The following is a 25,233-nucleotide window of genomic DNA, read 5'->3' as shown; positions in this document are numbered from 1 at the left end:
TATCTTTTCTTTTATGTGCACTGAGAGCATATGCACCAAGACAAATTCCTTGTGTGTCCAATCACACTTGGCCAATAAAAAAATGCTATTCTATTCTATCTATTCTATTTTAATTTCCTGCAAAATAAATGCTTCAAAGTAAACATTTTACAGAAATGAAAAAAGTATTAGAGGTTTAAGGTATGATTTGTCACACAATCAACACAGACTGGATTTGGCATTTTTATTTACTTATCAAATCCTTCCCAAGGACCTGGAATAGGCAAATATTGTTTGGTGGTGTTAACGGTACTTTCACAGGATGTCAGTTGTTTCAAGTAAAGCTGCCTTTTGCAGTTGACTGATTGTGATTTTGCCAATGCCATGTTAAAGGTAAAGGTAAAGGTTCCCCTCGCACATACGTGCTAGTTGTTGCCGACTCTAGAGGATGGTGCTCATCTCTGTTTCAAAGCCGAAGAGCCAGCGCTGTCCAAAGACGTCTCCGTGGTCATGACTCAATGCCAAAGGCGCACAAAACGCTGTTGCCTTCCCACCAAAGGTGGTCCCTATTTTTCTACTGGCATTTTTTACGTGCTTTCGAACTGCTAGGTTGGCAGAAGCTGGGACAAGTAACAGGAGCTCATCCCATTACGCAGCGCTAGGGATTCGAACCGCTGAACTGCCGACCTTTCGATCGACAAGCTCAGCAACTTAGCCACTGAGCCACCGCACTCCCAATGCCAGGTTACAGTTGTTTTATTATTATTAGTGCATTATTGTTAATCACCCAGAGATACATATGTAAAATGGACAGTCGTATGGATTTTCTAAATAAGTAAATACAGTAAGGTTATTTCATTGCTTTCTTCCTACATAGTTGGGGATCAGGTGCTGATCTTTGGGGGTCTGATAATGACAATCGGTTTGAGAAACCAAAAATTGATGATGGCTTATTAGAAGTAGTTGGTGTCACTGGAGTTGTTCACATGGTAAGTCGAAGCACACTTGATTTCTCTTAATAGCTTTTTTTTTTTTTCCTTTTTGCATTTGAACCCTTTTAGGGGGTATAATGGATTTATGCTGTTTGTCTTGGACGATGACCTACAAGGTCCCTTCCAACTCTGTTAATCTATTAATCTGACTTGACCTGAAACAATTGCACTTGTAAATTAATTGAGATGTATGTACATAGAAATAGAAGGCGATAGGGATATAGTATGGTGCTGACAGCCAGGGTATTCAGTGTGATAGTTTAAATGGAAACATTTGGAGCAGGAGTGGTATTCACTTACCTTTGCTATCAGTTTGCAAGTGTGAGCGTATGCACAGAGCATCAAAAACGGGATGTGATTATGTCCGGGTGGGTGGGCAGAGCCTCCTGCAGGCACCGCTATCTAATCTGATTTGGAGATTGTAGAACATAGAATCATAGGGCTGAAAGGGACCTTGGAGTAGTGGTGAAATTCAAATTTTCTTACTACCGGTTCTGTGGGCGTGGCTTGGTGGGTACGGCAGGGGAAGGATACTGCAAAATCTCCATTCCCACCCTACTCCAGGAAAGGATACTGCAAAATCTCCATTCTCACCCCACTCCAAGGAAAGGATACTGCAAAATCTCCATTCCCACCCCACTCTGGGGCCAACCAGAGGTGGCATTTGCCAATTCTCAGAACTGCTCAAGATGTCTGCTACCGGTTCTCCAGAACCTGTCAGAACCTGCTGGATTTCACCCCTGCCTTGGAGGTCTTTTAGCTTAAACCTTTCCTTAAGGAAGGATACTTTATATCATTCCAGTCAATGGTTGTCCAATCTGTGTTTGAAAACCTCCTGCAATGGAGCACCCACACGTCCAGGAAGTAAGCTTAATTGTTCTCACTGTCAGAAAATTTCTCCTTACTTCTAGGTTATAATTGGGAGAAATCCCATGTGTGATGCATTTATAAAAATTATAAAAGAATCGGTTAAGTTTTATCCAATGATTAATCTCAAAGGAGACTTTATTTTTTAAAAAGTAGTGTTCTGATTAGTTTTTCCCCCAAATAGGGTCAAGTTCAAGGAGGTCTCCGTTCTGGCATCCGGATAGCCCAAGGCTCCTACTTCCGTGTCACACTTCGGAAGCCAATTCCTGTCCAAGTGGATGGTGAGCCCTGGATTCAGCCACCAGGTCAGATAATTATTTCTGCAGCAGGACCAAAGGTAATTTATTTGTTTTGTGTCAGACATTTTATCATTACTGTAGAAAAGCAGGAAATACTGTAACTATATTCAGGACCTGTACTTAACAGACTATAGCCAGATGGATCTGGTTGAAATATAATGTATTTTAGTTGTTAAAAATGCCAACAGCTGTAATCTTTTCCCTTCAGCCTTCTTGATCTGCTGTGATTGGAGGCTTTTTGGGTTAGCTAACCAGAATTACAGCTCAGGAATGTATATTACTGAGAATAGAATAAACCTGCATGTCAAATGGAATATCCTATCATGTATTCAGGGTTTTTGTGGGGAAAGAATGGAAAACGGATTAATCGACCCAGAAAATCTTGGTATGTTGAAGAAGGCATAGTGGAGACCTGCTATATATGATAATTGAATTATTGCTCAGAGGTCATGTTCTCACTGTTCTCGCCATTTAAGTTTGCAGGCTGGAGTACACATAGCTAAATCTCCCTCATATAATATATGCACACATGGAAAACTAAAATGTGAGGTTCCAGCCTAACTTTTCTCTTCCTTCCCAAATATAGAGTTTTCTTTGAGTACAACATTTTTCAGGTCCTCCTAACAACCTGAAGTTAACTATAATAGTTCCAAAAGATATTTGTTATCAGAGTCAGAGCTAGCTCTTTTATCTAGGATTGAATAAACAGAATCAAATGAATATCTGAATCTACACCATATTATTTCTGTATGCATAGCTTGTCAAACGTTTTCCCGTTACCTACAATTCTCTGTGTTCCATCAAATGTATTATATTGAGAACATGTTAGAATGATTGCTTCCGTTGGCCACGTCTAGTGTATCTACTACAATTCTTGGCTTATTGGGAATGCCAGTTAGGGGAGGCTGGTGTATGTTAAGCTATGCCTTAGAAACAAAAGCTAGTTCTTCCCTTTTTAAAAGATTTTTTTTTATTGTATTGTATAATTGTCTGATTTTTAATTGTCAGCTTTCTTTTGTGTGTGTGATCTTTGCAGGTTCATATGTTAAAGAAATCAAAACAGAAACAGAAGAAAACTGGAAACATAAAGGATTCAAGAACCGAGAGCACATTGGCTGATGAAGCAGGGCACTGATGAGAGATACTCATAGTTCAAATGCTGCACACCTACTGTAGATGACACCTGTCTGGCAAAATACTGTTGCATAGTTCAGGTCATTTATGAGCCTGTCTTCTTGTTCCATGTTCATTGTTCAGTAACCATGTAACTGACATGAAAATATGATTGTACACAGAAGTTGATTGGAGGAGTTTGTATTAGGGACCCTTTGAGAAAAATACATTCTTTCTCCTTTTCAGCCACTCTGTTGAAGGATTTAAGCTAGTCCAGAGAAAAATTAATAACTTGGGTGAGAATCAAAAAGAACCAATAATATAATTTGTGAACTAGTTCCTGAAATAGGGTAGATTTATGATGATTTAATCCAGGGATGCAGTTCAGACTCTGTTCCACTGGGCCAGCTTCATTTACAGATTTTTTTTTCTGGTCTACACAACAAGGGATCCCATTGCCGTCTTCTCTTCACCTGTGCAATCCACAGGTTACTTATACTTTTTTGATCAATAAGTTGTTAAATGCACAACAGAGCTTTCATTGAACAACTGGCAAAGAAGAAGTTTAATAGGATGCAAGAGGAGAGGGAAAACTCTCCCCATAATGGCTAGCTGTGCTCTGTTTCAAATTTTCATCTATGCACCACAAACGCTTTCACTACACTACCACAGGAAACTTTTTGAGAGAAAAGAAAGCTCCTATAATTTTGACTCTCTGTTTTTAATAGTTTAGAGATTTTTTTTTGTTATAAAACCTTCAAGCTTTGGTTTTCTAATGTATCACATGGGTTTCTTTTCTCTAATTCTGCTCTGTAAGTCAGTGTTCCTGATTTCATTCTTTAGCCTTCTCTTTCTGTCGGCATTCAAACTGTTGCTGAAATATCAAACTCAGAATGGGTACGAAGCACAATGTAATAAATTAATCTATTTCAACCTTTGTTTGATAAATATTAAATGATCATGCAGAAAATGGAATACACATTGGTTTGTTTTCAGTTAAAATTCTTTTAACTTTAAAAAAAACAAATAATAGATTTTGTTCTCTGAATGTGGTAATTGTGCTGATGATACCAAATATCCTATATAAAGACTTCCTTATGATTAAGAAACTGATTATCTGCCAATACGTAGATATTTTTTGCTTGTTTTCACGATTATCATTTTGTGGTGTTATTTTTCCTCTATAACAATCATTCATAGTTTTGGCCATTACAGCAGGTGGTCCTCGACTTACAACCACAATTGGGCCCCAAAATTTCTGTTGCAAAGTGAGACAGTTGTTAAGTGAGTTTTGCCCCATTTTATGATTTTCCTTGCCACATTTGTTAAGTGAGGAGTCCTTGATGGTCTCTGAGCTTGCTTGTTCTCTTGTAGACATTTCATTACCCAACTAGGTAACATCATCAGTGCTATCTCAACCCTGAGCCTACAAATGTAAATCCTGAGCTCAGATAATCTCCTTTTATTAGTTGTTAAGTTAATCATTGCGGTTGTTAAATTAGTGACACAGTTGTTAAATGAATCTGGCTCCCCCACTGACTTGCTTGACAGGCAGTCGGAAAAGGTGATCACATGACCCTGGCGACACTAACGGTCATAAATAGGAGTCTGTTGCCAAGCGCCTGGATTTTGATCACGTGAACATGGGGATGCTGCAACAGTAGTAAATGTGAAAAATGGTCATAAGTCACTTTTTTCAGTTCCATTGTAACTTCAAACAATCACTAAGTGAACTCTTGTAAGTCAAGAACTACCTATATACCCTTCTCCCCCCAAATGAGTAGACTGGGTTCAGAGGCTAACAGAAGATATTTGGAGCTTTGGTTCCTTTGCCCCTTTCTGGTCTGAATATGTCTGAAACGAGGTTCATTTTTAATGAACTGCGACTTGCCGTTTCTTCAAAATTGAGATAAGCTGTGGTTGACCACAATGAAGGCTTGAATTCAGTTCCAAATTGCTGTTACTTCTAAGTTTCCATTAATTAAAAAAAAAAAAAGCAGAAAACAATAGTGGCACACACCTCTGACTTCTTCGTGACCACACCAAAGTGAAAAATATTCTATGTTAAGTCCAAGACTCAGATGATTAAAAGATGGAGAATATGTGGTTCTCTAGCTATTGCTGAACTCAAGACTCCTAGTGTTCTTCATCATGGGTGTATAGCCTAGAATAGTTTAGCAGCATCTAGAAGATGGGCAGTTGCAATAAATTGAGTACTGTTTCATATGGAGTAGCAAAAGGGAAATAAAAGGGTATCCTATTTTTAGGTGTCTAACCTGTTGGAATTGTACCACACTGTAGTAATTAAACCCGAATGCCAAAACAGTAGCAGTAGCCAGGAACCTAATCAGAATCATGATATGCAACTAGGTCATAGGCAGAAGTTGTCTTTCTGTATTTGAAAATAACTTGATAGAGATCTTTACATCCAAATTCAAGAAATCATGCAATTGTGCAAGTTGTGCCTGTTCTAGTATCCTTTCCCACATGTATAAGAATGGATACAGCCTTGCTAAGTGGTGACAAGCCTCTTTAAAAATGGATGACTTTCGTTTTACGCATAGCCACAGAAGGAAATTAGAAAATGTCCAGTAAACATCAGAACTCAGAAGGTCTGCAGGATTTGCTTTCGTTTAGAAAAGGTGCATTTTCAAAAGCATTATCGTTTTGCTGCTGCAAATATAGCTGCTGTTTTTTTTCCAGGAGAACAGGGGCGTCTGGAAAACATCTACGTAGATTCACATAGTGTGTTCTTGTAGATAATACTGGTCCATCCCCAACTTTGTCAGCCGTGGCTGTGTTTCAGCGCTCTGTGTGTCTTGCATCTCTCATATATCTGTATTTGCAAATAATTGCAAAAAAAAAAAAAAAGTGAGATGCTCACTAGTGTTCTTTAACTAGACGTTTTCATGCACCAGTCTTCCAAACAGTGACAGCATGTTGCAGTTTACAGTATTTCTTATCTCCATGTCATGCCATCCAGTGTTACATTGGAGAATGGTGGGTATTTTGTAAAAGGTGTTCTTATGAGACTATCAATTTCCTTTTTTTTTTTCTCCTTAACATGTGACTTGATTCTGGACTTTCTGGTTTCTTAGAAGTTTGACTGTAAAATGTTGCATAGAAATGAGAATATTTGTTTAAAATATCTGTAAAGTAATCCTTTGCAACTAAATGTGCTTTATTTTGGGAGTTCAGAAGTTTTCATAACATCAAAATCATACGTGTGCTTTTCCTTTATCGAATCTTAGAACTTGTTCATAATCCAAAGAATGGCAAAAATTGTTAGGGGATGTGTGTGCATTAGAGTAGGGAGAGACACTGACCATGTTCTGATGACATGGTTATCATGGTTTGTCTAGAACATACCTTGCTGTACATGATTCTTAGCCGTGGCCATCTCCACTTCATCTGTGGTTGCTTTTGTCTTATTAAGAAATGTTTAAGAGTTCTGATGTCATCTGCCAGTAAGTTTTCTCTGCTACTAACAACAAAACAAACTGAAAACAACTCTTCAGTTATTTTTCATACGGATAAATAAAAGGTGCTGGAAGATGATGCTAGGATCTTTAAACCTTGAATCAGACAAGTTTGTATGGTAGAAACCAACATGCAGAATTGGACTTTAGCGAATATGACCTTACAAACTCAGAATGAAAATGAAATTTATTGGTAACTACTTAAGCACAAAGTCATCGTAAATCTCTTTATTCATCATCTTTATCTCTTTTTGTGTTTGTGTCTCTGTGGGTATGTGCCTTCAAGTCATCTTTGATTCCAGGCAGCTGCCTGGACAAAACCCTGCAATTTTCTTGGCAGCATTTAACGACAAAACAAAAAACAATCATTCTCACCCTTAGGGGTAGTATTTGTCTTCCCCAATCTTGGTCCTTTTCCAAAGGCCTGGGAGTTTGTAAGTTCTGTGCAATATCTTAGCTGTTTCTAGCACTACACTCTTCTGGACATCTGATACTGTTCCTGGGATATGTTGGACCACTTTGGCCTTTACTTTCCACATCTGTTCTAGTTCTTCCTTCAGGTGCTCCTTCTTCTTGATGTTGCTGTCACTTGGCATTATTACATCTATCACCACTGTTGTCTTTTAGTCCTTGTCTATTACTATAATGTCTAGTTGATTGACCAGTTCCTGCTTGTCTAGATGTGGAAGTCCTACAGGAGTTTAACCCTGTTATTCTATTATCCATGAGTTTTTCTGGAATCTCCCATCTTGCCTTGAGATGGTCTAGCCCTTGCACTGTGCAGATGTTCCTACACACAATGCCAGCTACTTGGTTATATCATTCAGTACATGCTCTTCAATTGAGCTTCTTACATGTTGTCGTTGTGTATTGGACTGTCTCTGAGGCATCTCTGCATAGTCTGCACATGGGTGCTCTCGTGAACCACCTGCTTCTATAGTTCTGTACCCTAGAAGGGAACAGACTTTTCCACTAATCAGTAGAATGACACCATTGGATTCAATTCAAAGAATATTAATGTAACTAGTTTAGTGCATCCCAAGTCCTGTGACTGTGTTCCTTTTATAGAAAACCTGTACAGCCAACTATTTGAAAAGTCTACCTTAACTGAAGACAGTTACAATTAGTCCATTGGGTCCATTGCACTAAGCCAAAAATGTTGCTTGCAAATCATGATTTGCGATTTAGCACATTTATGGAATAAACTGGTTAAATAAATCACAGCTTGATACCATCTGTGAATTAGTCGAAATATGTCCCCAAAGTTGTGCAGCATTGATTCTCAAAAGAGTGTGTGTGTGTGTGTGTGTGTGTGTGTGTGTGTGTGAGATTGTAGCACCTTCTGCAATTCCTTAATATTTCTGCATTTTTTTCTCAGAATCTCATAGCTGCCCTCCACATATTTCATCTAAACATCTAAACCATTTCATGCTACACTGGTTTTCGTGGTAATTTAAAGGTGTTCTTCACACTTTAACTCAGGGGTGTCAAACTGGCGACGACATGTTGTCATGTGATGTATCGCAACTTTTTCCCACTTCGCTAAACCGGTTGGACGTGGCCACCGTGTGATGCATCCAGCCTGCGGGTCACGAGTTTGACACCTCTGCTTTAACTGATCTAAAATAGGACTTAGCTTTAGTTCTCTATGCACGTAGTTTGGATTGCCCTACTTTTTCTGAGTAAATATACAAAAATAATAACAAAGAGCACATTTTCTTTTGTCCTTGACATGTTTTTTTGAAATGCGCTGCCCTTTAAATATTATTCACGCAGCAACATTTTTTTTAGTTTTTGAATTTCTATGCATAAGACATATGAAGTGTTTTAGCATTTTCAGCAAAGAAATACATTCAGATTATTAGACAAAAGTATTATTTGGACAAAAGGGATGCGGTGGCTCAGGGGCTAGGACGTTGAGCTTGTCGATTGAAAGGTCGGCAGCTCAGCGGTTTGAATCCCTAGTGCTGCCATTTAATTGGGTGAGCTCCCGTTACTTGTCCCAGCTTCTGCCAACCTAACAGTTTCGAAAGCATGTAAAAATGCAAGTAGAAAAAATAGGGACCACCTTGGTGGGAAGGTAACAGCGTTCCGTGCGCCTTTGGCATTGAGTCATGCCGGCCACATGATCACGGAGACGTCTTCAGACAGCGCTGGCTCTTCGGCTTTGAAACGGAGATGAGCACCGCCCCCTAGAGTCGGCAACGACTAGCACGTATGTGCGAGGGGAACTTTTACCTTTACCTTTACCTATTATTTGGACATATGTTGCTTAATATTTTTAAACATTTTCTCTACATTGCTGATCGTAGCTGGGATGCTAAAAATGTAAACTACATAGAATGTCTTGTGTGCCTTTTACGCTTGTGCTAAATTGCCCTTTTTTACAGCTCCGGAGTTCCCATAAATTGCATGCCAAGTTTCAGAAGCACAATTTTTCAGAAAGTTTAATGGAATTGTGGCATGAAATAGGTTTCCTAAACTTCCAGAAGTCGTGCTGCCTTTCGCTTCGTTATAACTACCCATTTCCAGATGCTGAAGGAACAAAAATGCATGCATATTGGCTCTGTTCCTCCACTGACGATACAATGCCACCCTGCTGACCTTACCGTCTAAAGCTGCTGTCTTGGTTTTATCTTGTCATCATCGTGTCCTTCAACAGCATGTTGTGTTTTGTTCGTTTGGTTTTTGGAGTGTTGCATTGATGTACTCGGGCATTAAAAAGAGTAAGTTTCTTTGCACTATGAAAAGCTTCCCACTGTGCTGCGTGCCTTTGACATTTTCTTTAAAAGATGGAGGGACTTTCCTGCCAGTTCCTCTCGAAACCCATGAAATGTCGAAGTAGGATGATGTGATTGGTGGTGAGGATTAGCTTTTCTTAAAAAGATAATAAGCTATCATCATAACCACGTTCATGTGAGTTGGCCTCAGACTGTTATAGCCTAATACAAATGTCACTGACTCTTTGCAAAAGTTGAATTAGAGATCTGAGAACCTCCTCTCTTTTGCCTTTTTTCTCCACTGAGCACTAACTATGGTTTTGCGTTATTGGAACATCAGAGCAGAAGATAAGTTAATGCAGATTATAATTATAGTTTGCTATCTGATTCCAGCAGCCTGTGATTTACAAAGTAACTGTTGGCATATATGTAATGTTCAACCATAGGGAAATACAGGAAAGCAACGGAAGTACGTATAGTCCTCCACTTACGGCCACAATTGGGATCAGAATTCCGGCTGCTAAGCAAGACAGTTGTTAAACGAATTGCACCTGGTTTTGGGAATGCCTTTTGCCACAGTTGTTAAGTGAAGCGGTTGCACTTAACTGAATCATGTGTTCGTTAAGGCAATCCCCATCGACTCTACTTGTGGGAAGCCAACTGCAAAGGTCACGAATGGTGATCAGGTGACTCTGGGATGCTGCCCCCGTGCAATTGGTGTGGCAAATACATGCCAGTTGCCGAGCGCTCAAATTCTGATCATGTGACTAAAGAGACACTGCAGCGGTTGTAAGCGGGATAGCCAGTCATAAGTCATTATTTTTTTTAGTGCTGTTGTAATTTCAAGTGTCCACTAAAGGAACAGTTGTAAGTAGAGGACTACCTGTATAAGTTCTGGAAATGGGAGCACATGCTCCTGATTTTCAGGTCATGATCTGCATGAGAATAATAATGTAGCATCTCAGTTGAGCATCTAGATTCTTTGTTAAAAACAAGCGGGCAGTTAGAACTCATATTTTGAAAGCAATGCATTGCTTCAGGTTTTTTAAAGATAGCATGAATAATTTTTAACAAGGAAGAGTGAATACATCTTTGTATATGTTCACTATTATGTATTTAAAAGGCCACTGTATGGATTTGCAGATTGGACAACCACTGTGCTGCTTAGTTTGCAGATTGGACAACCTTTCCAGAAGTAAAAATACACCAATCTCTGGATAAGCCCAGGTTACATTGACAAAATATTAATGTTGAAATGGGTCTTGGCACAGGCTTGCTAAGAATTAATTTCATACTCTACCTAGTAATGTAATAATAATATAGAAGTCTCTTGTTTACACGCTTCCTTAACTTTGCACTTGTAAATATAAAAGAAGGTTTGTTGTAGTTATTACAAAATTCTTGCCTGGCATTTAAAATCCAAGATGAAAACAATGTACATTTTAGGGTTAAGATCTCTGGCACATAGTTAAATTGTCTGCTTTGTAATTCTGTTATATTTGTTAATGCCTATTTATTTCCCATCCCGACTTCTTGCTGCCAAATAGACTTAGGTGTAGCAAGTACTTCTATAAGACATTAATAAATAAATGGAAGTTTCCTTGTAAGCTTCTATAAAAGTTGCTGTTTAAAGTCACGAGTTATAATTTTTAGTGCAGTAATCTCTGGATAAGAATTATACTAGCCATTAACATTTGTGTTGGATCTGTGCATTCAAAATATGGGCTTGTCTCTGTCTGAAATTGCAGTCTCTGCATTCCAGTCTTATAGTTCTGGCAAGTGAATTCTGTTTTGGTCCTATAAATGTGATGTTCATTTTATGGACATTAGTGCAGATCACGGGTGCCTGACCTTGCCAACTTTAAGATATGTGGACTTTAACACCCAGAATTCCCCATGCTGACTGGGGAATTTTGTGAGTTGAAGTCCACAAGCCTTAAAGTTGCCAAGGTTGGACATGCCTAGTGTAGATGAAGTCTTAAGAATAGGAATATTGGCTATTACCATTGAATTGAGTAGGATTTACACAAACTATTTCCAGGTTGGCATCCATTCAGTGTGCTGGACAGCCATGCTTTTTGGCGGGGGGGTTGATGGAAATTGAAGTTCAAGACCTAGGTTGAAAAGTAGATTGGGGAAAGCTAATTTACACCATTTCTGGATCACGTGTGTACATTTAGTGCCTTTCAATTCCATGGGAACAGATTTACCATGATAATAATGTTCTTTTCATAAGTTAATCACGTTTGGCTAGTGATCTTTGAAGAGTTCACCCGACCGTTGTGACTTTGAGTCAGTTGAAGGTCTGAGTGCTACTAAGTGAGGTTTTCATTTTGCTAGACTGATTTCTCACTTGAAATGGCTTACTAAACTACAGTTTGCTTTAATGAAGGAAAAATATGGGCGTCTGCAGTTGTTGCCTACCACAAATGATTATGAACTTTGGGAAGCAATTTTGGAGAGTGGGAAATGAATCACAGAACCTAAATGAGAATAGAATCAGTTTGACTTTTGGTAACTTTGATGCATTAGGTTGTGACTCTTTAGACTGGAATACTGCAAAATGACTACTTTTTGTGAGTTTAATTGTCCGTAATTTTCATTAGATAGAAATCCCTTCATTGAACCTGAAAACACAATTTAATGTCATTTGGCCAGTGGCTTTGATATTTACAGGGTTATTATGACTGTTGATTGTTAACTTCAATGTTAGTGCACTGCTTTTCATTGCTTTCTGTGTTTGATAGTAAAATTCTATTTTCGGATTGGTCTCTTAAGATGCTCTTCAAAGCTGTAAGCGTAGCTTTTGACTCATCTGAAGGTTCAGAGTCTGTAGCATTTGTATTGACTTAGATATTGACTAAATATTTCTAAATAACTAGAAGGTTTATATTTTCTGAAAATAATTTATAAGGAGAGTTTTATACACAGTTACAGAAATTTTGATGGATATCTTAGGTTAAATATTCATCAATAATAAATAAAGAAAAGCGTAAGAGTCTATTTTGGGGAGATTCCCTGATTTGATTTGTAAAAGGTAAACAATATTTTTATTTCAGATAACATTTCAGCTAGCAAGTCTAGTATATATCAAAGTTTCTACACAAATATTGCTTCCATGCAGGAAATATGTAGCACCCGTATATATGCAGTTGCCATAGAGTAGGCACATATGCTTAAATCCTCTATATGTGAAGATGATTGGAAACCCTGTTTGGTGAACATTGGTAGTGTAAACATATTGTATATCCATTGAGCATTTACACACTGACAAATACACAAATCTTTCACTATTAAGTGGAGAAAAGGAATTTGGTATGTATAAAACTGATCTTTTTTCCCAGGAGGAAAATATTAAGTGCATGTTGTTTTTCTGCATGTTTCTACAGATATGAATTGCTGCTAGCTTTGATTTTCTGCCTATCTATAGATGTTATTATAATCTGTCCACTTAGTAATTTTGGATAAATGAGGTCTGTTGAGCCTCTGGGTTTCTCTGCATGAATAGAGTGCTGGGTAGAGAGTAAAGAATAAAACCTGGATGGATATGCCTTAGGCTATACGGGTAAAGCATTTTTAAAAGTCCAGAAATCCAGATAATATTCAGAAGACAGAGACCTCCCTAATTTATTCAACTATAAGGAGAGGGAGGCACAACACCATCAGACCAGATTTTGTTACTATTATTATAATATCTAATCTCCATTTTAAAAGGTAGTTTTAGAGTTGATTTCATGGTCTAGTCCACCTAGGAAGACTAATAGAATAATCCAAGGAGATGGCTTGCAAAAGTGATCAGTTGTGTTCGAGAAGCATTTTAAAGTCACGTTTGTCATCTTTTGTTGACTGACTGGCGTGTGCCAACACCTTTTTGGGGAATTGAGGATCTTTGCTCTAATTTTTTTACCTATAGATTTTTATTTTAAAATTCAAAACTATTAGGAGTGCAAAACAGAACAGTTTGTCTCCAGCATATGACTGCTTTAAGATGCCGCTAGGTTAGGTGATTATCAATGACAGGAAGTGGTTTATCTGAGTGGTCCTTTACAGAGGCAGATAAGTTATGGATGAACTGTTTTGTTTTGCATGTAACTAGAAGTTATCATGCAGCAAAACATCATGCTAGGAGCTGTGGTGATGCAGTGGTTAGAATGCAGTATTGCAGTAATCTAATTCTGCCAACTGCCAGCAATTCGATTATGACCAGCTCAAGGTTGACTCAGCCTTCCATCTTTCCGAGGTTGGTAAAATGAGGACCCGGATTGTTGGGTGCAATATGCTAACTCTGTAAACCACTTAGAGAGGGCTGTATGAAGCAGTATGTAAGTCTATTGCTATCTCATGTTGGCTCCACATAAAATTCAAATATGTTTTTAGAAAATAAAATTACTGCAGCCTGTTCTGCTTGGAAAAGCGATCACTTTCCTTAATTGATCTTCCTGGGATCTATCCATTCACTTCAAAAGCTGGCCTGCCTTTATCTGTAGAAGTAAGGAACAAACTTGATGCAAGATTATCAGATGTGTAAATTTTTATATGCCAAATTGGCAGGTCTAAATAAATATTTGTTCAAGAAATGAGTGAGAATCCTAGCTTGCTCTGTACCAAAGCAAAAATGTAAAGACGACACAAAAATAATGCTGTTCACTATTTTGTAATTAACAAAAAAGGTCTCTTAAAAATGCGTTGACTTCTATTATATAAAGGCGAAAGAAAAATTATTTGTTAAAGTTCTCGGTAAGAAAAAAACCTCACTTTTGTTTCTTTTGTCACAATACAGTACATCTTATACAGAACAAGCTGTGCAATATAAGTCACTTGGTAGCAATTGATAATTTAGTCAATTTTATTGTAGATAGCTTATAGTATTATTGCAACAGGACAGCTATAATCCTATTTTAAAAACTGTTTTGCTGGTCAGTGACCAAAATAAAGAAACTATAAGCCTGTTAGGGTTAGGGTTTTATATACTTCTAGAAGTGTTTGCAAAGTTTTTCAGAACAAAGAACCATCTTAAACTGATATTTTAGTGAGGGGAGGGTGATGGACCTTTAAGCATTTATATTTCTGAATCTTTGATCCAAGAAAAGGTTTCCAAGAAAGTTAGGAAAATTGTATGGGATAATTGTAGCAGGTTCAAATGGTTTAATCCGGGGATCTCCAAACTTGGCAACTTCTAAGACTTGTGGACTTCAACTCCCAGAATTCCCCAGCCAGAAATCACTCAGAAAGATTGTTTTCCTGATCAAACAGGGAAAGTGACACACACAGAGTCTCCATGAATTTACTTTTGCATCATTCAGGTTTTTTCTAAACTGAATTATATATTTACTTGGCTTTAAAAAAGTCACTTTGATTGCTTTATCGGTAACCAAGTAAGCCTCTACTTTCCAGGTTGCCTGAAGATTCAGTTGTATATTTTGTACTGCAGTTTAACTATCTTGACTCAAAGACTTTTTGGAACAAACAAGTTGGTAGTTTCCTCCTGGAGATCTCTACAGTGCTCCTCAGTCAAGCAGGGTTCAATGGCTTTGAAAAGGAATTACTGGTAAGCAGTAGTGGGATCCTCCAGTTTAACAACTGGTTCGGTTGTTTAACAACTGGTTCGGTGATCATGTGCTTCGCACACGGGCACAGTTTGAAGAAATCTTCACTTCCACACTTCTTCGAAGGAGCAGCACAGCTGATGCGCTGCAATCTGCTCTGCCATGCAAATCAGCTGAAAAGAAAGATAGGAAAATAGCGCAGGTGGGCGGGTGGGTCCATCTGATCGTCGGGGCGAACTGGTTCACTCCCAGCTGATCGTCAGAGCTACCGGTTCACTCGAACCGGTCTGAACCTGTAGAATCCCACTCCTGCTGGAAAGCCAGTTCCAAAAAGATGACGACTGATAAAGTTCAGGGGATATGATTGCCATTTGAAAAGAATTAGGTCAGAGGCGATGCATTTGAATATGTAATACACAACTGTTCACTGCTATGCTATTCTCGACTTCAACTGAAACATAAAATATTTTCTATCTGGGCATGCCCCTGTGGTTGACACACACAGATCCTCAGGTGGATGGAGCGCGCTTTCCTCATTCAAAATGAGAGGCCAAGGAAGTTCTAGAGAAAGATTAAGTTTTGCAGCAGTCTGTCAAATGCACTTTCTCCTTATGGCACCAGTTGGTCTTGGCACTCATTGAAACTGCTGTGAAATTTGAATCTTCCTGATTTTTTCCTCCATCCTGCTGCCCTGAGCTGCTTTGGTTTAGAAGAGAGGTTGTTATAGGCCTTTGCTGACATCAGCATTGGATTAGTGACCCAGTCCCCTGATCCCACAGGGTGGCAGTGTGAAACATTTAGGTATTCATTGTCTAAAAGATGACACAGAAGGGAGCCTTGCTTTTGAAAACTATGGGGGTAATGCATTGAACTTTATTCTATTAAATAAGCTGAGCAAGATTTTGTAGTAAAGGCCTACTTCTAACATACAAATCATATGTGGCCAACGGAGTAGCATGCTGTGCTTGCTTTTTGCAATATATGCGCTTAACAACTTGCTCCCAAATAATAGTGAAATTCTAATAATTAGGAGGGTGTCCCTACAGTGTGCTTAAACAGAAGCTAGCAACGCACATCAACTTGTTTACTTGTTTCTTCTGTATTAGTTTTGTTGTGTGTCTAGTTTTCTACTTAATCTGCCTTGCAAATTCCTTTTCTTGTCTTTGAAGTTGCAGTCCTGAAATGCAATGACTGTAAACATTATTTATAAGGTTTTGCTTTTTTTTTTTTTCCCATTTCAATATTTAAATACGTTTGTCTTCAGGTTATAACCTTAAAAGAGATCTGTATATATATTTGCTATGTATTTATGTTTGGTTGCATTTTGATTGTATATTTTGCATTGATTTAAAATATTCTGTATCAAGTACGTTGTGACTACTGGAAATGCCTAGAATTTTCTGTTACAAATATAAAAGTTAAATTTCTGTTGTACCTAGTTATGCTTGTCCATTGTGTTTTTATGCTGCAGGAAGAGTCATAAGCGCCCTTCATCTAATCGGTCAAAATAACTAGCAGATAATCATAAGCAAATAAATGCACGCACTCTTCTAAAGCCTTATCCATAAGATTGTTCATAGACGATATTATACATTGGCCTCATCCATTTTTGAATTTGTTTAATTAAACAGAATTCTGGAACTCCATTTATAATTCAAAACACTTAAAATAAGATCTGTAACAAATAATGTAAGGCAAAGGGCTACTTGTTCAGAGCTCTTCCATTTTGATCCCTTCCACCATCCTATCAAATAATATCCCATCAGCTAGATGTATTGATGGTTCTTCTGCAATCTATGAAGTTTTTGCAACCTCATTGGTTTGGTGGTTGGGATGGTACTTCTCAAACTGTACATACCCAGCCTCACAGCCGAATTCTGCCCTTCATAGCAATTATTATCAGTTGCATGTAGATGCTCCCATTGAACCATCCTCTGGACATGAGGTGTGCTGGAAGACCTGATTTTTTTTTTGCTGGTTCAAGCATCTGCTTTCTTTGCAACAATTAGCCAAGTACATAAATCATACTAAACCATAAACTTTGGTATAGTGCAAAGTGGAGCCCAACAAACCATATACTATCCTGGGTGAACTCACAGCTCTACACAGCTTTCTAGGTAGAAAAGGAGTGATTACCCAGAACTTCGCTGCAATTTAGCATCACTGCCTAAGGTTTAAGTTCTATTTAAGTGAAAATCTTTGTTCCTAACTCTGAAAAAGGCATCTCCAATAATGGCAACAAATGAAGCTGCCTATTAGCTTCATTCAGCGCATGGTTCAGTTTATCAATCTGTTGTTCAGTCACACTGGATCATACTGATGTCTTCCTTTCGGAAGAAGACGTGGCTGTTTGAAATGCTTCCACGCCATTTACACATTCAAGTACAAGAAGGAATGAAAAGAACCAATGTTTTCCAGTCAATTATCACAAAGCTATAATTTATTGAGTTTGTGGCACTTGGGGTGTCTGAGGTGTCAACTGGTTTTAAGGCTTAGGGCTTACTCCAGAGTTCATTTAGAAATGTTCCATCTCACGCTGTTACTACGACGTCCTCATCTTCTGCTTTGTTGATGGAAGAGCTTTGAGATGTTTCTGCAGAGATCCTCTTGTAATTAGTGTGAAATGTAACGACAAAGAGACAGGTTGTCGCAGTGGTGATTCCAGCCATCACTAGTGTTGCATCTATAAGAAAAAGTGAAAATTCTCCAGCACTTCATTTTGAAACATATAGAAAGAAAACCCAATAGTTCTTAAACTATGTTTAAGTAAGTTTCACTTAGCTACCTACGGTAGAAATATCTCCTCTCAGTGAGAGAAGCAATGCACACAACTTGGGTTTCTTGAATACTTAAAACTATGGGGATTTTATGCAAATCAGTTGAAGTCTGAATTATTATTACTGAATTAGTATTAGTATTTTGTAAAACAACAGATGTCTCAGGAAGTTTACTAAAATTGCATAATAAGAAAGTCGTTTAACCAAAGATACAATGATACACAATAATGTCCTGTTGACGTTTGATGAACAAATCAAAATAAGTTCATCAAATAAGACACACAAAGCAAGTATATACATACATCTGCAATGCTGACACTAAACCTAGGCTGTGTGTGATGACTCAGAGCGTGGCACAAAGACAGCACAGCCAGAGAACCGGTGCGAGTCCCTTTATTGGCACCAACTTTGCCCCCAACGTCCCGTTTACTCTCCTTTACTCTCCGGCCTGGAGAAAAGCTCTCCCACAAACCTGCAGCAGCTTCTGGCTGCAGATACTCCAGTACAAACGCTATAAGCAGAATGACTGCAATCAGTCACTGCAGCAGGGCAAGATAATGAGTCCCAGAAGCAAAGAATCCTGGCAATAATTCCAGCAAGACAAGGTAAGCACACAGAAGCACAACACTAATTCAAACAGTCAGGAGGAATGTCAGGAATGCAGGCCACAACTCTCAATACTAGAGGAATTCAGCGTTTGCTCCCAACAAACGCCCCTCCCAAACTGCCTCTCCTTTAAACTATACCCAGGTGTGCCTTGTGAAGGGAATCGGGGCCCTCTCCTTCCTTGTAAGCCATGCAACACACCTTGCTCTCTTCTGCGTTCTTCCTTGTGCGCCCTAGGATGAGGAGGGGGTGGGTTTTGGTCTTCATCTGAATCCCCTCTCTCATTCTACCTCTCCCCTGATCTGCCCAGCCTGACTTTGTCCTTCCCCAGTTTCCTCCACAGCCAATGGAGCCACTCTCCCGTTTTCTCTCAGCTGTTCGTCTTCCATCTCAAACTCCGACAGGGGCATGACACTATTTCAGCGGTCCGAGTAACACACTCATTGAAAGCAGAACTCCGAGGCAGGTAGATTCCTCAAAGGACATGTTTATTGGATACATCATATCAGCACAGCTGGTGAAAACCAACTCTAAAGGTTCCTGTGGTTTTCATCTAATTAAAAAACTACCCCCCCCCAGGTGTCACCTGCCACGATGACCTTGGTTTCCAAAGGAAAACTTTATTTTGACTGTTAGCTGAGCTATCTACTTCCACCTCCCTTCCCTCTCTCAGGCTTTGTGGCAACTATGAGGCAGCACAAGATGGCTTCAGCCAGGTTCGCTGCAGAGTTGACAGACTAAGCAACATTTTGGCAGCAAGGCCACATTTCCTAATTTCGGGCAAACCAAAAGCTGCTGATGGAGAGTGGGTGAGGCCATAATAAATGTTAGTGCGACCAACAATTTCTCAATCAAGGAACTACCACGTCAGACAAACAGTAAACACCAACCTAATCAACTACCAAGAAGAAAACAAAACTCCTACTAACATTGATAGGACAAGCCACTGTATATAAACAACCAAGATCAGAGAGCACCAAGGGTCATAATTCTCTCCACTTTTTTTTTTATAAGAAGCTTGGAGGATTTAAAAAACAACAACCTTAGAACAGTTTAATAGAATACCATACAACTATTTTGAACCATCAGATTTAAGTAGCTTGATCGAAGAAGCTGCTGGGACCCTCAAAAAGAATTTAGGGGCACACCTGAATAATTGCTCACAGATGGTCTAAACCAGGACTGTCAAACTCCTGGCCCATGGGCCGGATGAGTTACATGCTGGCCACACCCAGTTTAGCGAAGGGGAAAAAAGTCCCGATACGTCACGGCGGCATCACGTGATGTGAGTTAGACCAGGGGTCTCCAACTTTGGTCACTTTAAGACTTGTGGACTTCAACTCCCAGAGTGGATCTATTCCTTGTTTGATCAATCAGAAATATTAGACGTAACTCATTCACACAGTTTGTCACTAGAATCATTCCAGGTTGCTGTCAAATCCCTTGACTCATGCAGTACAGTTCCTACAATGCTGCTAATTATGTAGCTCTGTACTTAAATCCTAGAGAGAAATGAGAAAGTCCGAATAACACAGATGCTATTTTCAAGGGCAACATTTTTTTTTTGCTTTTGGGTCATTGGTGAACACTTGCCTCATTTATTTAAGACTCTACATTCTGTGGCTTTAAGCAATTTACAAACATCTATATAATTTTGTATATATTTTGTTGCTAACAAGGGATGGTAAGTTAAAGTAACAGACCAGCATCCTTCACTACAGAAATGTACTGGGTGATTTCAAGCCAATCCAATATATCTCACAGGTTTGTTGCTGCAGGGAGAAATGGGATAAAGGGTTGTTAAATATGTCACCATACGCTCCTGTATGAAAAGATACAAATCTAACTATTAAAATTCTAATTCGTAGTTTACAAAGTTTTGAAAGACACCTTTGACGAAACAGCTTACAACATTACATTTCCTCTAGGACTGAACCAGTGGTGAAATATAAAATTTGTTGCTACCGGCTCTGTGGGCATGACTTTTTTTTTAACTTTTAAAAGCATTTTAAAAGGAGCCTTTTAAAAGCAAAAAAAAAATGCTTTTAAAAGGTCCTCTGATGATCCCAGCTGAGTTGCCTGATCATTAGAGGCTTTTCTTTTAAAAGCATTTTTTTTGCCTTTAAAAGAAAAAAAAGCCTCTGACGATCACGCAACTCAGCTGGGATCACCAGAGCCTTTTAAAAGCATTTTTACAACCTCTTCAGCTGAAGAGGTTATAGAAAAAATGCTTTTAAAAGCCTCTAATGATCCCAGATGAGCCCCGCGATCATCAGAGGTTTTTTTTTTATTTTTAAAAGCATTTTTTCGGCCAAAGAAAAAATGCTTTTAAAAGTAAAAAAAAAAACCCTCTGATGATCACGCGGCTCAGCTGGGCATGGGAGGGGGCAGGGATTTTTGCTACTGGTTCTCCAAACCACCCACCGCCATCGCTACCGGCTCGAGCAATCCAGTCCAAACCGGGAGCATTTGACCCCTGAATTGAACCCTTAAAAACCTGATAATCCAAGGCAAATAGCTGTCAAAGTAGATTTGGGGTACAAAACCAACATAGACATTTTCCAGATAAGATCCTAGGTTACTTCATCCATCCCCAAATAAAAGTCAATAGACTACGCCATTAAAAAAAATGGATAATGGCCCAAAAGCAACTCTAGGATTTATTCAACTTTATGCAACCCTGATGCTGCCGAAGAATCTGCTGGTGACTTTAATCCAACCGTTTACATGCCAACAAATCATTCAAAGGAACATACTTACTTGTCCAATCCATTGGTGGACCTAGGGATGGAGCACAGGTAGAGAATGGGGCATTCTTTTTTTCCACAGCCAAGCTCTGGAAGAGTAGTATGAAGAGGACTCCTAGGATCTGGCTGTTGAAACAAAATTGACTGTTATCCATCTGGTAACAACATCTAAAAAATGTCTATTTTAAAGCAAGATTTTCATTTTTAACAAACCAAGATTTCAGAGATGGGTTTCAGTAGGTTCTGACCAGTTCTGAAGAATCGGTAGTGGAAATTATGAGTAGTTCGGAGAACTGGTAGTAAATAGTCTGACTGGCCCCACACCCATCTATTCTCTGCCTCCCAAGTCCTAGCTGATCGAGAGGAAATGGGGATTTTGCAGTAACCTTCCCCTGGAGAGGGGTGGGAATGGAGATTTTTTTTTTAAATTTACATTTATATCCCGTCCTTCTCCGAAGACTCAGGGCGGCTTACAGTGTGTAAGGCAATAGTCTCATTCTATTTGTATATATTTACAAAGTCAACTTATTGCCCCCCCAACAATCTGTACAGTATCCTTCCTCTGCCACGCCCACCAAGCCATGCCATCCCCACCAAGCCACACCCACAGAACCGGTAGTAAAAAAAATTTAAACCCACCACTGTAAGATTTCCTCTGAGGCTTAAAATAGACCTTCAGGGTGACCTAGCTATTGATTTACTGTAGAATCTAACCTAGTTTTTTCTTAGCTGGCATCAATAAGACCGCATGTTCCAAAATTTCTAGTTGCCAAAGTCGAACAAGACTGCACTGAAGAGGTCAGATTTCTTCCCATTTTGGAAGGAAAACGTAGGAAATCTTTCTGTTCCCTTCTTTACCAGGAATCTTTTTCTATATTTATGGAGCAGGGAAAGAGTTTGAAAAAGACAGCTTTTCTTAAGCCACAAGAATACTGTTCTGTTGGTGGATATATTACTACTGGAACTGGCGACTCTGTAATTGGACAAAATAGGAAACATACATACAAAGCAACTACAGTGACCAAGGAATCAGCACGCTTTCCTAATAAGAATTCTTGCACTGTCCCTCTGCGAAGTCTTTTCTACTTGAATGAACACAGCGTTCTCTTTTCTTCAATCTTGTGTGACTTGAATAAAGTACCTGTTTTGTAACACAGCTTATACATTCTGATTTACATGTAGCAGAGGGATGAGAAACCAGAGTTTCAATGAAGGCAGAGATGAAAGAGCCGTTCCCTCCTGGGAAACATTTAATTGCTTCTATTCTGCAATGCCCTGCACTATGTTCCACTTTGCGCACAAATCCTTTCCTTAGAAATGATTTTGTTTAGCTTCACTTCCAAAGTGTGGGAGAAAAACAAGTTATTTAAATTTATTAGCGATTTCCCAGGATTTGGGCAATCCTGACTCCTACTGGCTTCAAAGGTGAAAAGAATCCATCGGTCGTTGCTCCTGGAAATCATATACTAGTTTAATGTTTCTCAATCTTGGTAACTTTAAGGTGTACAGATTTCCTCAACTAGCATTTTTTGTTGATTAGGCTAAAGCCCAAGGGTCTTGGTTTACAAGTGATGCTGGGCCATAAACTATGATTTGCTAACCATAATGGCTGAAATCAACATCATACGAAGCTCGATCCAAATCAAATATTCTAAAACCCAGTGAATGAATCCAGTTATTGCCCAGAGAAGATCCATTTCCCATTTCCCATTTCAATTACTTAAATGAATCTGTTGATCTACCTGGTCACAAAAATGATCCCTGATGATGTTCCTTCTCCTACAGGATAAGAGCACTCAACATTGAGTTCAAACGCGATGGGATAGATAGAAAATCCAAAAAGCCCAAAAAGACTGCTGAATATTGCCACAGCGTAGGTTTGTTCTCTCATCTGACATACCTACAGGAAGAGAAGAGAACATAACTATAGCAAATGGGGAAGTCTCTATAGGATTATGTCCTGCCACCCAGAGCCATGCTACTATCAGACCTGGAAGCCATTACAGTTCGGCCTTCAGGCCTGCCACATTTTTCTACTGTGGGAAAATGGGAGGGGGGATTGTATAGAACATGGGTGATATACAGTCAAAATAACATTCTTTTCTCAGAGAGTCAAGGCCACAGTGCCCTGTAGCTGCCATGAGTTATCTTCAGTTTTGGATGGTGCCTAATTGAAGCATGTGATGGACATGTGGGTGCTGGGCAGGGACTTGAACTTTCTTTTGGGTGGGGAAAACCTGGAAGCTTTCAGATTCAGGTTTTCCCAGATGTGCCAATATGACATCTTCAATAAAATGGAACTTTGAGGAAATTCAAAGTTGGGGGTGTTACTTGGAACCCTGACAGCTAGCATTTATATCTGAACATGGCAAATTCGGGATTGCTGTTCTCCAATTTCTCCCTGAAGCTAATGCATCCATTTTGATATAGCTCTTTAGATAATATTTCATTTGAATGATTGGCGACTTCTGGAGTCAACAAATCCATGAATATTTTTCTAGGCAAAATATTTGGAAGTGGTTTGCCATTGCTTACTTCCTAACACCTGGTCCAAGGTAACCCAACCGGTTTTGTGCCTGAGTCAGGACTAGAATTCACAGTCTCCTGGTTTCAAGACTAGTGGCTTAACCACTACACCAAAACTGGCTCTCTCTTTAGGTAAACTAAACATGAAAAGCAATATGGAACTTTCAGCAGGGAATTATGGGAACTGAAGCCCCATTTCTTTTTGAAGATGCAAAGTTGGGAAAGTCTCTTCTAACAAAATAATAGTTTTTAAAGCAATAACAACAAGCGATTAAGGCCCACAAAATGTATCTTGGCATTATTTTAACCACCAATACACTTGTGAGAACTTTTATACTAGTTAAAAGTTTGTAAATAATATGGAATGATTAGACAGATCATATGAAATGTTGACTTGGTTCAGTTTTTATTTCTCTATTCCATTCTATTTTATTCCCATTCTATTCATTCTATTTTATCCTCCTAAGAATTCAGTGAAATAGCTTGGGACCAAAGAAGTGTGATGATTCTACCTATTCTATCTTCAAAATATTCCTCTGATCTCCTTCTCCAGTATCAGAAGGAAAGTGACAATATTACAACCTTCATTATATCCCTTGGCACTGGAGGGATTAAGTGTAAAATCAGTCCTTACTTAAATATCTATGGTTACATGGAAAACACACCTCTGTTAATAATCACATTATAAGATTTAGATGATTAACCATTTCTTAGAGGACAGCTGAAAAGTTCATTATTTCTACCGAAGGGCAGACCAAAGTATTATTTCAGTTTCAAAATATATTTACCACTGAAAATCCAATGCAAGTCAATGAAGATAGAACAAAACTTATTTTGGTAGTTTCTGTAAACTTCTTTGTCCTATCTACATATAGTCCAAGGAAGAAGGCACCAATGAGCCCAAATATAATGAACAAGGCTCCAGTCAAACCTGCAAAAAACTGTACAAGATATTGGATTAGGGCACATAGTTGAACAACCTTAGGGTTTTTTCTTAATCACTGGATTTATGACTAAAAATAATAATAACCAAGTTGGTAACAATTTTAGAAATACCTGTACATTGAAGGAATTACATACCACGGATCTCCAGTTCTAAGATAGATAGATAGATAGATAGATAGATAGATAGATAGATAGATAGATAGATACATACTTCAGTTCTAAAGTATTGAGATAAAATATTGAGAAGTATTGAGAAAATATAAAGTATAGAGCTGTCATGGCATAGTGGTTAAAATGCAGTATTGCAGGCTAATTCTGCCGACCGGCAGGAGTTCGATTCTGACCGTCTCAAGGTTGATACAGCCTTCCATCTTTCTGAGATCAGTAAAATGAGGATCCAGATTGTGGGGGCCAATATGCTTACTCTAAACTGCTTAAAGAGGGTGTAAAGCACTATGAAGTGGTGCTATTGCTATTTAAAATGTGTGTAACCAACTCTGTATGTATATAAAACATCTAGAAGAATGAGTTCAGTAATTCAAGTTAATGATATTGGTAATATATTGAAACCTGGAAATTAGGGAAATTTCAAAATGAAAATAGAAGCCTCATAAGTCTTATAACTTATTATCAAGAG

At 38.7% G+C, this 25,233-nt stretch overlaps 2 protein-coding genes across 3 annotated transcripts in view; one reads left to right on the top strand and one right to left on the bottom strand.

Moving 5' to 3' along the window:
• The window catches only part of DGKQ (diacylglycerol kinase theta), a 104,175-nt gene extending 97,877 nt beyond the window's left edge, over positions 1-6,298 (top strand). For both annotated transcript variants that reach the window (XM_058166937.1, XM_058166936.1), the window contains 3 exons: positions 857-968; positions 2,023-2,175; positions 3,174-6,298. In XM_058166937.1, the coding sequence (XP_058022920.1) occupies positions 857-968; positions 2,023-2,175; positions 3,174-3,272 (364 nt within the window). In that variant the 3' untranslated portion in view covers positions 3,273-6,298. The remainder of the gene's footprint in view (positions 1-856; positions 969-2,022; positions 2,176-3,173) is intronic.
• A 10,301-nt stretch (positions 6,299-16,599) lies between these two features.
• SLC49A3 (solute carrier family 49 member 3) overlaps positions 16,600-25,233 on the bottom strand; it is a 30,700-nt gene continuing 22,066 nt past the window's right edge. Inside the window, exons 7-10 of the mRNA XM_058166938.1 lie at positions 24,440-24,592; positions 22,868-23,025; positions 21,139-21,251; positions 16,600-17,678 (exon numbers count right to left, since the gene is read on the bottom strand). Of these exons, the coding sequence (XP_058022921.1) occupies positions 17,527-17,678; positions 21,139-21,251; positions 22,868-23,025; positions 24,440-24,592 (576 nt within the window). The 3' untranslated portion in view covers positions 16,600-17,526. The remainder of the gene's footprint in view (positions 17,679-21,138; positions 21,252-22,867; positions 23,026-24,439; positions 24,593-25,233) is intronic.

This window comes from Ahaetulla prasina, chromosome 2 (assembly GCF_028640845.1).
Source record: "Ahaetulla prasina isolate Xishuangbanna chromosome 2, ASM2864084v1, whole genome shotgun sequence".
NCBI lineage: Eukaryota > Metazoa > Chordata > Lepidosauria > Squamata > Colubridae > Ahaetulla > Ahaetulla prasina.
Note: the sequence above shows the minus strand (reverse complement) of the source record. Positions and strands in the feature narration are given on the sequence as shown.